At 34.1% G+C, this 14,403-nt stretch overlaps 1 protein-coding gene across 3 annotated transcripts in view; it reads left to right on the plus strand.

The window, feature by feature from the left end:
• The window catches only part of HACE1 (HECT domain and ankyrin repeat containing E3 ubiquitin protein ligase 1), a 91,734-nt gene that overhangs the window by 19,313 nt on the left and 58,018 nt on the right, over positions 1-14,403 (plus strand). For all 3 annotated transcript variants that reach the window (XM_082475136.1, XM_082475135.1, XM_082475137.1), the window contains 2 exons: positions 821-952; positions 11,557-11,639. In XM_082475136.1, coding sequence (XP_082331262.1) covers positions 821-952; positions 11,557-11,639 — 215 coding nt within the window. The remainder of the gene's footprint in view (positions 1-820; positions 953-11,556; positions 11,640-14,403) is intronic.

Here is a 14,403-nt window from a genome sequence, read left to right on the forward strand (position 1 = left end):
TTGTGTCGAGCAGGGGCCACTCCTCGCCGCGGCGTGCAGGCCTCCCATTGCGGTGCCTCTCTTGTTGCGGAGCACAGGCTCCAGTAGTTGTGGCACGCGGGCTCCAGAGTGCAGGCTCAGCAGCTGTGGCGCAAGGGCCCAGCTGCCCTGCGGCATGTGGGATCCTCCCGGACCAGGGCTCGAACCCGTGTCCCCTGCATTGGCAGGCGGACTCTTAACCGTTGCGCCACCAGGGAAGCCCCATGATATATTTTTTTAATGGGAAAAAAGTCAGATGAAAAATGCATGGACAGCATAGTCCAAAGTTTTAACATTGATTATCTTTGTGTGGTAGACTTATAGGTGTTTTATATTTTTTTTAATCCTCCCCATATATGTTATTTATATATGTTACATGCATTATGTGTAAAATATAGGAAGTAAAGAATATGACACCTACTGTCATATTAATTACTTTTTAACTTATGTTTGTTTCTGGGGGAGGAAAAATATCCAGTACCTCTTCTCTAGAGATAATCTATACATACAGTCCATGGTCATCTAAGAAGCAGAGTATTTGGTGATCCTAAGTTTAGGATTTTTAACTACTTTGAAACCATGAAATGCTTGATTTTGAAGTACATGGTGGTGTAACCTACATCCTCATGCATATTTTTTCCCCATATAAAAATATAGGAAAAAAGTATATTGGCTTAAATTTTAATTTTAATCTTTAGTGTGCATGTCATGCTCACAGTTGAGAAATAATTGCATTATTTATCTGCTGCGTTTATATGAAACACTCTTGCACAAATGTTAAGTAACCTAAATGGCTGCACAGATACACTGGCTGGCTGTGAATGGGCGGACAGAACTACTCCATGACCTTGTACAACACGTCAGTGACGTCGATGTTGAGGACGCGATGGGGCAGACAGCGCTGCATGTGGCCTGCCAGAACGGTCACAAGACGGTAAATAAAGCCTCGAGGACTTTAAATTAAGTTGCATGTGTTTAAACTTTGAATTCATGAAAAGTTTTCCACTGTGTATAATTGGAAACATGAAGCAAAATCTTATAACATTTTCTGTGTCATGTGGTCTTCTGATTAACATATTCTATGTGGATAAAAGGAACAGAAAATAGTGTTTTTAAATATGTTTAAGGTATTTGTAATTTGGATTTTAATTTTATTTCTGATTCATAGATTCTAATAGCTGAATATTTTAAATTTTAAATGTAGTATGTTCACATATAATAATTTTAACAGTTCATAATGTTTATTCTGTCCTCAGTTTTATCAAATAACTTTTTCATATTTTTTACCATTTGCATATTTTTACCCTTAAGCCTCAAGTTTTGGAATTAGTGAAGAAAGTGAGGTCTGACATTGCTTAAATAGTTCAACTTGGATTATCATATTTTTCTGCTCTCTTGGAATATGATTTAAGTGCTAGAGTCACAGCTGTTTTCTTCCTTACTTTTGATTTCTAAAATCATGCATTTGTTTTAGGCAGTACTTTCCTTTTATCCCTATGTATAAACATTTGGCTTTTAAAATTGCTAATAGTTTTCTCTCTCATTAGAAGACTGCTGCCTTATTTAAAGATTGTTAGCTTAAGATTTTAGATTGAATTTCTGCTTTTTGTAATTTCCTATCCTGGTTACTTTCATTTTTTTCCCACATTTAACATTATTGATAATAGAATATTATTTATTTACTAACTAAACAACAAAAACCAATTGAAAACAAAAAAACTCCACCAGCATCTACAAAGATACAGAAGTTTGCTTGTTTATATTTAGTTTTTTGTATACACTCTGAGTCTTATCTTTTTGTTGGAAGAATTCCTAGTGGAATCTGGATTTCTGCCTCTGCAAACACTTTTTTCCTAACCTAGGTTCAGGATGTCAGATCCTACATATTTAGATGCTTTATGTATGACCTCAATTCATAGAATATTGCACTTCTTTTAAGATAGTGAGCTCAAGGTCGACATTGTCTTATGTTTAATAAGAGTTGGATAAAAGGAAAGATATATGCTTTTTTTTTCTTTCCTGGCATTTCTTCTGAACACCAATGTTCGTTTTTATTCTTTTGTCTTTTATCATCTGAAAACTAACCCATTTGTATTCAAGGACTATTCCTTTTCATTACCTTTTACTTTCTCCATGTCAGTACTACTAAATTTAAGAAGTATTCTGTACGGGAAAAAAAAATCATCTGAAATGTTCTAATCTTGACTGGCCTCAGTAAGCAACTGCTGCCTGTTAGAGAAAGAGTCCTGCTGGTTGCTCTTACAGGACAGAAAAGCACCCGCTTTAATATAAATACTCTCTGCCGTTAACAAATGAGTGGCGTGTCATTTACTAAGATTGTAAACCTACCTGTTGCCCGGGAACTTGTGTAGTAAAAAACTGGAATTCAGATTAGGAATTACCTACAAAGGCTAATTTTAGCTGCCTTAAGCCAGTGAAGAAACAAGAATTACGCAAAAAACCTTGGTTCAAAACATGTGCATTACAGGGTGCATTAAAAATTTAGAATTGCCTTCTGAAGTTATTGAAGAGTAGTTAGTATAAGTATAATACACTCCATATGGTTTACAACCTAAAGCAGGCGTGGTAAAGTAAGGGAGAATTCCTCACAGTCAAATGCCTTTGAAGAATTGTATTTTCAGAAGATTTATAGGGGGCCTGAATTCACTGTGGTGATGGGCTTCACAGGGTGAGATTTTGCAGGTATGGTGCAGGAGGAAGAGGACAAAAAGTCATGTTGACTTGTGATTGATTGTATTAGTGAGTGAGATTCCTTTCTGTCATAGTTGGTCCATTATAGTTATCTGTGAGGATCGTATACAAAGGGAATGTTTAGCACTATTTTCCAATTCATTGTATGCACCTTTAATCCTTCAATAGGGCAAAAAGGAATCTTGAAAAATTAGGCCATCTCCTAGCCTCCAGGCTGAATTATACGTCTAAAAATCTGTGTTGATAGTTGTGCTATTATTACCTCTGTGTCATAATTACTCATGTATTTCTGGGACATGTTCAGATCTCAGTGGATGAGAATATTCTTTTATCTTGAGTTGGATATGATTTAAGAGCTCTAAGATATGTTATTACAGGGTAGATATTATTGATTTTGTTTTTAGCCCTTTGTATATCTTTCCATAAGTTGAACACTGAGTCTAAAATGCTTTGTCAGATATCAGCAAATGAAAATGGCCTTTTCATTGTCTCAAAGTAGTCAGTTTTTGCATAAATTCATTGAAAGGTCTTCAAAACTTGTGTCCATGTAGACATATACCAGTGCACATAGGTTTCAAGATTTATATATATTGGTTATATATTTATTTTATAGAATAAAATGTAAAACTTTAAAGGGGGAAAGAAACTCCCTTAAAAATATTCTCAAAAGCACATCAGCTCATTTCAAATTAAAGAGGATGATATGATAGAGAAATCCTCTGAAATTTACTTTCTATTCTCATTTTAAGGTAAATCTCAAGAATGCATGAAAAGATTTTAAACAACTGGCTAAGAGCTCTAAAGCTTTGTAGAATTTATAATTGAATACTGTATTCTTGCTTTGATGACAAATAATTTTTAGATTTACATGACTTTTTTACAGATAAAAGATTTGGAAGAAAGATTGATTTTGTCATAACTAAGAAATTGAGTAATTTTTGCCATGATTTCCTATAGATGCATCTGTTTAATTAGAGGTAAACCGAGATAAGGGTCTCTTCATCATCTTGTTGGAAGGAAGTGATTTGGGCAGTTGAAGAGTGCAGCGTGACCATTTTTGTCCTTGTAACATAATAGCACTATGATTTTAAACGACTTCTATTCCTATTTTAAAATGATCAGATGAAAGAAATGATCATAACAACTCCTTAATAATTTAATTTTTTATAAATTTCCTTAGGTCAGCTGTTACTAGCTATACAATACCAGAATTATGGTTTGTCTTTGGATATTGATTTAAAATAAAAAAAAATTTGAGAATTTGGTTATTCATCTGGCTTATTATATAGTCTTTGGCAACTTTTTCTTCCCCTGCCTTTATCTACCTCTTAAGATATAATCTGCTGATTACACAATTAAGGAAAGTGTTGTGAATATTTTGGAAGATACTTAAGAGTAATGATAGTATTAGTACTGTTACTACCATTATTAATATTGATGATGTGATTCTGTAAGAACAGTACAAAGAGCAGTATCTGGACTCTTCATTCATTTGCTCTTATGCAGTAAGCTAGGCCCAATGTGTTGTTTGATTTTTAATCTCATTTTTAGGAAGTGTAGTAAAACCTAATATTATCTACATAGGTATAATTGACTCCATTTTTTTTTGGCCATAAATTGAACTTACTTTTTGGTAATTTTTTTCTTTGCCATTAAGTCTTTAAGATTTATTGATGTGTTGAATTGCCACAAATGGTTGATTACTGTTTTCCTGGAATAACTTGGACTTAGAAACTCTAGAGAACTGTTAAACTGTTCAATCTCAATTTCTATTAGTTAAAGTACACAGCAGGATTCGTTTTTGGACTAATTTCAGTTCACTTAAGGAAATTTTATTTTTATCACAATAGACTTCATATTGCTAAATTTAGGTAACTGAATATGAAGGTTCACAAACAATATGAAATGATAGTTGAACCCTGCTTAGAGTAGATTATCTTTGATAGAACTGACTGCATTTTTTTTTTTTTTTTTTTTTTTTTTACTGAAATTGTAGGCTTGTTAAGGAACAGTGCTCATCTACGTTCAGTCAGCTCTCTTGATATCTTTAGCCAGCTTCCAAGCTTTTCATCCAGAGAATTACAGGGCAACCATGCAAACTTAATTGAAAGCTTTTGCAAAAACATTTAACTAGATTCAGCCTTGAAGCACGAAGGTAGATGTACTTAACATTTCAGGATATGTTTTAAGGTTCAGAGTAATTTTATTTATTCTAATGTTAGAATTCTCCTTTCATCACTTCTGAGAAATGTGAGCAAATAATAGGAAGTTCTATTACTGTGATTCTTTTTCTAACACAACTGGGTAATATTGATTTTTTGCTAGGTATTACATAAGGGTTCAAAGTCTTGATAGGCTTAGGTGGACAGGTTCCTAGAGAAGACCTATAAACACCAGTCACTGACTAGTGAGTTGGCCATTTTTCTTAGTGCATAAGTTGTTTGTGCATTGCTGTCCTGTCATCAGAATTACTTTTAATAAGAGATGAAAGATGCTTTTTTTGTTGTTTGGCTATCATTGTTTTAGTAAATGAGAATACAACTTATGTTGTATGGTTTAATATTGGTTTTTACTTATGTTTTAATATTGAATATCTATTCCTTTCTACTTTGGTCAGTGTCGTTCAGAGAGTTGACATTGATAAAGTAGAGCTGCCTTGGATTTCTTGCTTTGTAACTTATCAGTGCATTGGGTACAGGTGGTCTTGGTTAGTCACTCCCTTCAATTAAATGACTTTTGAGATTGACCCAAACATTAGCTTTGCACATTAGTTTTCCACTCAGGATGTTGTTTTATCATTTGAAAGGTCATGACGTCTGTTGAAAGTGTGCTGTTTCTTAAGGATTTCTTGAAGGCCATGTGAAAATCGCCTTTCAATGCTTTTCTTTCAGTATTCCTTCCCAGCTCTTCCTTACTCTGTAAGGAGGAAGACTCCCATTGTAGATTATCTAGGAATAGGATAATAGTGTGTTTTTTTTTGTTTTTGTTTTTTAAGGGGGAGAGGGTTGGACAGGGAATTTGAAGGTCTGAATTATTTTAAAAACATATTTTGGTGATCTGTATTATACACATAAAATGATTTTAGTTCAGTGTACTTCTTAAAATTATGTTATATTAACTTGAAAAATACAGGTAATCAGCTCTCAGCCACAGGTATTTGTTAGTATACTTTTACATGTTTACATTTACTAAATTGTAAGCTGCTGAGCTTAATTTTTGCAAGTAAATCAGAAGCCATAAAAGTTTGAAAACAGAGGAACTTATGACCGTTGTAAATTACAGTGATTTATTTTGGACTTCATGGCTTATAGTCTGTTAAACAGACACAATGCAGTTTTCACAGAAGTGCTTGTGTGTAGGGGTTTAGGGGTGAGAAATTTGCTAAAACAAATTGAATCCAAATCTGTCATAGAGAATCCTATCAGTTTTTCTGGATAGCACGAGTCACCGTCTAGCATACTACATATTTTATTTCTCATGTCCCTTTGTTTTCCTTTTCCACTAGAATGTAAGCTTCATGAAGGCAGGTGTTTGTCCATTTTGTTCATTGCTGTGACTCTAACATCTAGCACATACTACTAGCACATACCAACATTGAAATTTTTGTTGAAAGATGGAATGGGCTAGTCAAATGCAGTATCATTCCAAGCAGTTTTTTCTGCCATTTTCTTTCCATTTCTAAATGTTTGTAATTTTTTTCTTTTGTACCTTTAAGTGAAGCGTATACTGATAGTGCTGATTCTTATAAAAGATATTATCTGGTTTGTTTATTGCTGAAAATTTCTGCTTTTGAGACTCCTTAGGGATTGTAGTGGTTGAATCCAGAATTTATTCTCTTTGATTTTGTTTTGCCTTATGCTTCTGTATAATTTAAAATCTTCAAGTAGTATTGTTTCTTCAAGGGCTTTTATGTTTTTAATTTAATAAATAGTTTCCTCCACCTGAATTCTCCTAGTTTCAAAGTTATTTTGCCCTTCGTTTACATAGACTGGAAATTTTAAAAAAACGAAACTTTTAAGTTATGTGACTTTCTTGCTTCTTTTATTATGCTATTTAATCAATAATTGAATTCTGTGTTATCCTTACTCCTCCTGTTTCAGAGATTTTACAAAAAGAAATCGGCAAACATTTTTTTTAAATCACAAAGATTGATCACTTTTCACTCATGTCAGTGCTGCAAGGCAATTTTTTTTACTCTTTACATTCAAATCCCTTTATGTATTTTTTTTCTTCTTACTCTGAGGGAAATGGGTTTTTCTCCCTCTTTGACTTCAGGCAACATTTTATCTACAAGTGAGCTATTGAAAGCTTTTAAAAAAATATGTGTTTCTTTAAATAGTTGTATATTTTGAGGATCTTAATTGAGATAATTTTGTTAAAACAGAAAAGCAGATTTATGAATGTAAAAGAAAATGCTGGAATGAGCTTTTCCACTTTATTAATCAAGTATTTTTCTCTGTTAAGAACAGAATTTTTAATGTATTCATAGGATATTTCCTGTGTACAAGGGTATGATAGAAACGTATGACACAGAAGTATTTGTGTGTAGGGGTTTAGGGCTGAGAAATTTGCTAAGACAAATCATGCTGTCTTGCTATGATTTGCCTGAAGTTTGTCTTACCACTTTGTAGAGGAATATGTTAGTCTAATGTTAGTCTAATGGCTAATTTGTTTTACTGTTAGCTCTACAGTATAAATAAAAATACAGAAATACTGTAAAAAGTATGTGAATTTAGAAATGGCATTATTTAAAAACTAAACGGAAATAACTGTCTAGGCTCTTGAGCTTGACTCTCAAATAGTTATTTAGTAGGGAATTAGTAGATCATCTGTGATTAATGTAGCTTATGAAGATATGCCGAATTAGCCAGAATACTATTTAGTATTCTGAATTTAGAAAAATTAGAATTTCTGTTTTTTGGTAAATTGCCTAGTGGTTATGACCATGGGCTTAGGTTTTAACCCGCTCCCCTGTTTATTTGTGTGTTGGGGTGCGTATTACTTGACCTCTTTGAGATTCAGTTTCCCACTTGTGAAAGTGCAGAGAAGGATATCAACTTCCCATCAGGATGCAGTAAATGAAATGATAAATGCTTATTAGCTCAGTATCCAGGCACATGCTAAGGTTATTCATACTATTATATCATTATATAGTTTTAACAATTATATAATTTTTATGAATGCATAGTACGTTTTGTTAATAATTACTTTATTTCAGCTTCTCTCTGGATTGCTGGGTTTTAATTGAATATTAATATGTATTTTTGATATAATTGCTTTTATCTCTCCTGAGCCTTTTTGAGAGATGGCTTATTGTCTATATAATTTCTGTAACAGTCAGTGAAAATTATTGCTGCTATCCATCTCACTTCTGATTTTGGACCACATACACACAACTTCTAGGTCAGATATCAAAAAGGGCAAAGCCATGATCAAAAGGCTCCAGTGGGCCTTGCCTTATAAAATAATAACCTAAATGCTTATTTTCTTATATTTTTGAGAGCAGTACTTGACCGCTTGTCCACAGTTTAAGAATTACATAGCTGATAATAAAGTTTTATGTAACAATGTTTCTATTACATAGATTTTCAAATTCCTCCTGAGATAGAAGTAAATTCAAATAGTAATAATACATGAATACTATATCTTAAAATATTTTATTTTTATCAAAATCTTTGTAATAAAAAATTATAGTCCTTTAAATCACCCTTCTCTGTCAATTCACAATCACTAGGCAGCAATTTTCAGCTCTTTTAGCTTTTCTTCTGGTATCTATTTCCATGTAATATGCTTCTACTGCTCTTTCTCCATTTATGACTTTTAGATATCACTGAATCATTTCTTGTTATGGTGAGTGAGGGTTTAACTCATTTAAATCCTCTTCCCATGCCCTGTCGCCCCATTTCTAAAATTAATTATATCATAAATTTTAATGAGACAATATTAGTTGCATATACAGTTAGGTAAATGTTGTTTACTGCTGAGTCAAGTAGTGAACTATAATAACATTTTCTACTAGGGTGACTATTAGCTTAGCTCAGTTTTTTTTTTTTATTTTTTGGTGAATCAGTAGTTCTTCCTATATGCTCCCACAGAATCTTTCTCAGTACTGTTTTCTTCAAAGACAAATTCATTAGATAATGTCACTCCATTGTTTTTCTCTAAACCTGGGAATTTCTTAATATCTCCTGTGTTTGATCTTCAGTATTCTAGATTCCACATCTTCTATTTTGATGTATTGCCTTGTTTGGAGGAGGATATCCTCCAGTAGCTTCTTGAGAAAAGGTACGTTGGAGGTAATTTTTTTGGAAATCTTACATAGCTAAGCCTATTTCTTATTTAAAAGCATATATTCGAATGATAGTGTGGCTGGCTATAGAATTCTACATTGGAAGTCATTCACCTTACAATTTTGAGGGCATTTCACCTTTTAAATTTCAGTGTTGCTGTTGAAAAGTTTAATGTCGATCTGAATTCTGTTTCTCTCTGGAATCTTATATCCCCAGTATTATGAAATTTCACTTTGATGTGCCTTGTTGAAGGTCTTTTAATTTATTAGACTGGACACTGGTGAGCCTTTTCAATCTGGCAACTTGTGTCCTTCAGTTCTGGGAAATTTTTTGGTATTATTTCTTGATTACTTCCTTTTGGTCTCCCACCTCCTTCATTTTCTTTATTCTCAATTTCTGCAGTGACTCCCTGGATTGATCTACTAGTTTTCTCATTTTTCCTGTTTTCTTTGTCTTTTTGTTTCTTGTAGAATTTTTCAACGTTGTATTTCTAACTTCTATTGAATTTTTATTTCTTCCATCATATTTTTGATATCTTATTCTCTGAATATTTTTCCCCCAGCATCTTGTTTTTGTCCCATGGATAGTATTTTTTCTTTTCTCTCTGAGGGTATCAGTTACTTTTCTAATTTTTGTTGCTGTTTTTTTGGTTCCCTTTATTGTCTTTATTTTTCTTACTTCCTTTTTCTGTTTGTTTTTCAGGTTAGAGGCCTGCTTCAGTTGTCTCTTAAACATTGTCTGTCCATTCATGTATAGTGGTGAGGCACTGAAATGGGGCTGAAAGCATTGTGTACATGAGCTGGGTTTGTTGACTGGTCTTACTGTACGTCAAGGTTTTTTTAATCTTGGCACTATTGATATTTGGGGCCTGAACATTCTTTGTTGTGGGGCCTGTATGTAGATTGTCGGATGTTTAGACATACCCTGGCCTCTACCCACTAGCTGCCAATTGGACCCTCCCTTCTCCAGTAATGAAAATCAAAAAAGTCTCCCAGCATTGCTGAATGTCCCCTTGTGGCCAACCGGGCTATTTCACTGGTGACTGTAATGCCAGTATCAGTCAGACTCTTCTCGGGTGCCACTTTCCAGATAGCAAACTTTCAGTCCCTCCTGCTTAAGCTTTTAAGCCTGGCTACTGGATTTCTGGGAGCCTAGCGGAGCATGGGGGCTGGAGGTTTTCACTTAATTAGTTGTTTTCAGCATGGCTGCTCATCCCTGCTCTTCCCTGTATTTCTTGTCTGCCAGTCCAGAGCCTCACTATTCACTTTGTCCAGATAATAAACCTCCCTACTTCCAAGACAGATAGGGAGGGATAGTGGCTAACTGTATGGGATGGGGAGGAAGGGTCCTGGGGGAGGGCCCAGCTGTTAGGTTTTCAACTACTTCTCCTGTCTTAGCTCTATGTAACTATCCCTGTCTTCCAAGATACCTGTTACTTCCAATTCCTGTGTTGTGTGTGTGTGTTCGGTAGTGAGAATTTGATGGTTTCTTGTTGGAATCTGCCTTTGCAGACACTTAAGACTTCAGCTTTCTTTGATCTGCTAAGTCAGTTACTCTTCTTTCTCTTGCTTGCCATTTCCCTAAAACTTCTGACTTATCTAGTATGCGTTGTATTCTTTGCTGTTCTTCCTTCGAGTTTGTAGTCTTAATATTTTGCTGACATTGTACTAGGTTTTAGAGCAGCAATAAAGATGAACATGTGTGTTCAATCCAGAAGTAATTATTAAACAGTCTAATTCCAAAAACATTTAAGTTTTTACATCTTGTCTTCCTTTTTGCAGGAGAAACTCAAATGAAGATCATAGGAATTAAAACCAGAAAAGATTCTCTTTTTTAAGGTTTTTCAGGCAAGCCTTGCCATATTCCTAATCATCAGATATTTATTTTTAAAATTTTATATTAGTTTATTTTCCCTTAGTACACATCAAATGATTGCAGAAGTAGAGCTTAGGGGACAGTCAGAGAAACTGAGTCAGTATTGGCGACTGTCAGTAGCAAAAGAACTTCTTAGCTTTTTAATATTTTGTACTTTAATAATTATGCTCTTGGAATTTTGAGGAAGTTAGAGCTCTGGTACCAACTCTTTGTTTTTAGAGGCAAAAAACTGTTTTTTTTTTTTTTTTTTTACACTCTGGTTTTTAAATTCAGGTATCTAGAGCAGCACTATTCAGTGCTGCCACATGTGGCTATTTAAACTTAATTATAATAAAATAAAATTTAAAATTCTGTTCCTCAGTTGTGCTAGCCACATTTCAAGTCCTTTGGTAGCTACTACACATGTCAGTGATTTTCTAGAACCTTCCCAGGTTAACACAATTTACATTACATCGATAATTCCACATATACTGTGTAGTGCCTGAGGCTCAGAGCTTACCAAAAAGTGGAATTTGTTCAGCCATCATAATTGGCATGTTCCTACTCTTTCTTGTTTAAAGCTTCAGGTTGTGGTAAGAACTTTCCTTATATGGACTCAAATTGTGATAACTGTGTCTTTGTTTAACTTCTCTGGCTTTACTTTTGTTTCTTTTTCCTCCAGACAGTGCAATGCTTGCTAGACAGTGGTGCTGATATTAACAGGCCGAATGTATCAGGAGCCACTCCATTGTACTTTGCTTGCAGGTATGATAATTTATATTGCCAGATGCTCTCATTAAAGAATGTTGAATCTGCTATATTTCCAAACACAAACATTTGTGTGTATTTTCTAAAACTCTCCTCTTTTCGTAGAAATACTATGCTCCCTTTTAAGATGAAGTATATAGCATTACGGTTCTGTTACTTAACTGCATGATGAAAAGTGTTTTATATTGCCAGTGTTTTTATATATTGTAAGTGGGAGCTTTTGATTTACTTGATTACTTAGATTTTAGAATTACTTAGTAATAAAAAAGACATACCAATAATCCAGTAATTTTCATAGTTTTCTTTATCAAGTATCAAGTTAGTTCCAATGGGATAAGCTATTAAAGTATGCCTTAGTTCAGAGCCATGTCTTTGCTTTCTCTGGACTTGTAACTTTAAAAAATTTCTTGAATCATTCTTGTTAGATATTGAATTATGCATTAAGTTGTTTTTACACTCTGTCCTGGTTCATTTTCTTTTTTCTTTTTTTCTGGTTCATTTTCCTAAAGCATACGTTTTGTTCATTGATTCATTCATGTAATAAGCATTTAGTTAGCATTCACTGTGTGCCATGCATTATTATAGGCATTAGTGATACAGTAATAAATAAACCCCAGTCCTTAAGGAGCTAACAGTGTAATAATTATACACATACCCGCCCCCCCCCCATAATATGTTATGTAAATTTAGTTGCAATTAGGAGCAGTTCACGATACACTTGATTTTTATTTTTGGTTTAGATTATAGGAATTGTAGTATTTATTTAAGCTCTATTTTAGATATAATGCTCTCCAGAAAGCTCCTCTTTTCTTATCCTTTTTCCTGTTTTATGTCATTTTACTGGAGGTTTGTTTTATGTTTTATTTTTTATTTTTATTAATTTTTTTGGCCGCACCATGTGGCTTGCAGGATTTTAGTTCCCCGACCAGGGGTCAAACCTGGGTGCTGGCATTGAAAAGTGCTGAGTCCTAACAACTGGACTGCCAGGGAATTCCCTGGAGCTTTGTTTAAGATGAAAGATCTGCTTTTCTTCTCGTTTAGCTTTTCTTTAGGGTCTCTGATGTTGCTTTGGTCTGACTGATTCAAATCATCATTGAACAGCCTTGAATTAGAATACAAGGACTTTTGGACCTCTAGACTTCTTGATCTTACCTGAATCCAAGCTTTTTCTTATGTTATACTTACAATTTGATTGCTTGGCTAGAACACAAATTCCTTTTTTAGTGTCCTGAATTTATGAATAATATCATTGTTTGATTCCCTGAAATCATATCCTGTCTTGAGGGGTTATCTTTAGATCAGACCTTTCTTTGAAGCTTCAGATTTGAATGGCCATCTACCTGATATACATCATCACTTGCAAGTCTCATAGAATCTCAGATATTAGCGTGTCCAAAATATAGCTTCTGATTTCCTTTTCAAACCTTTCCTCCAGTTTTTCTCATCTCAGTCATTGGAACCCTTATCTTCTCAGTTGTGTAAACCAGAAACTAGGTCATTATTTTTTATTTCTGTCTCTCTCTCTGACCCTCAACTTGGAATATATTAGTAAGTTCTGTAAATTCCACTTTCAGAATACATTCTGAATCTCATTACTGCTCTCCACCTCACTAAACCACCTTAAAGTTGTTACTTCTTGTCTAGAATACTGCAGTAGTCTCTTAACTGGTCTTCCAGATTCCTCTGTTATTTCCCTCCCTTCTGTTCTTTCATCAGAAGCCAAAGTGACCTTCTAAAAAATGAATCGACTGTTGTCACTTTGTGCTTAAACCTTGTATTTAAACTTTTCAGTGCCTCTTTGTTGCATTTCCAATAAAATCCAAACTCTGCTGTCTTCCACGTGACCTGCATGGTCTGACCCTGCTTAGCTCACTGTGCTTCAGCTACATTGGTTCTCTTTGACTTCCCCCAATACATCAGACTCTTTCCAGCGGGCTTTTCTGTGTGCTGTTTATTTTGCCTGAAACATTCTTCCGTAGACTTTTTATGTGGCTGACTCCATGTCAGTGCTTCACTGTTACTTTTTAGGAAAGAATTCCTGGTCAATCTAGGTAGGCCTCTCCCCATATTTCCTATCACAGTATCATGATCATTTCTTTCATAGCACTTTGTATTTTATAGTGTTTATGTCCTTGTTTATAGTGTGTCTCCCCTGCTAGACTGAAAGCCCAATGAAAGCAAGAATTTTGTTTTATTCATCACTTTATATTCCATGTGTAGTGCAGTGCTTTGTGCTTAGATGCTTAATAAATGTTTTTGAATGAGTGAATCACTATAGTTACGTTTTTGAAAAATATATAAAATAATGCCATGTATACTGGTAAAATATAGGTATATATTAGTGTTCACATAACTGTGATATTTGTATAGTTAGTCTGAGCATAGGGTTATGGTAAAAGAATTTTTTAGAAGTACTTTCTGCTAGTATTGTATACCCATCATTAAGTTTTAATCTAGCAAACGTTAGATCTCTTTGAACGAAGATGGCTAAGCAAATATGATTAAAATAGAAACTAGAATATAAATTCTTCATTGTTGCAGGATGATAAATATGGAACATGGAAAATGGTTCATTTTGTAGGCAGACTTCTAATTATATTCATGATATCTAGATAGAGGTATACATTAAGAATTATAAATTATTCCCAATGTATTGTCTCTGATAAATGAAAGGGAAAGGAATGTGAGAAATAGAACAAGTTGATCCTGCAGACAAGTTACAGGGGTCTAAGATAAAAAGCTGCACTTAATGTAAATTTTT

The sequence above is a fragment of the Balaenoptera physalus genome, assembly GCF_965194825.1.
Source record: "Balaenoptera physalus genome assembly, chromosome: 9".
NCBI classification, from domain to species: domain Eukaryota; kingdom Metazoa; phylum Chordata; class Mammalia; order Artiodactyla; family Balaenopteridae; genus Balaenoptera; species Balaenoptera physalus.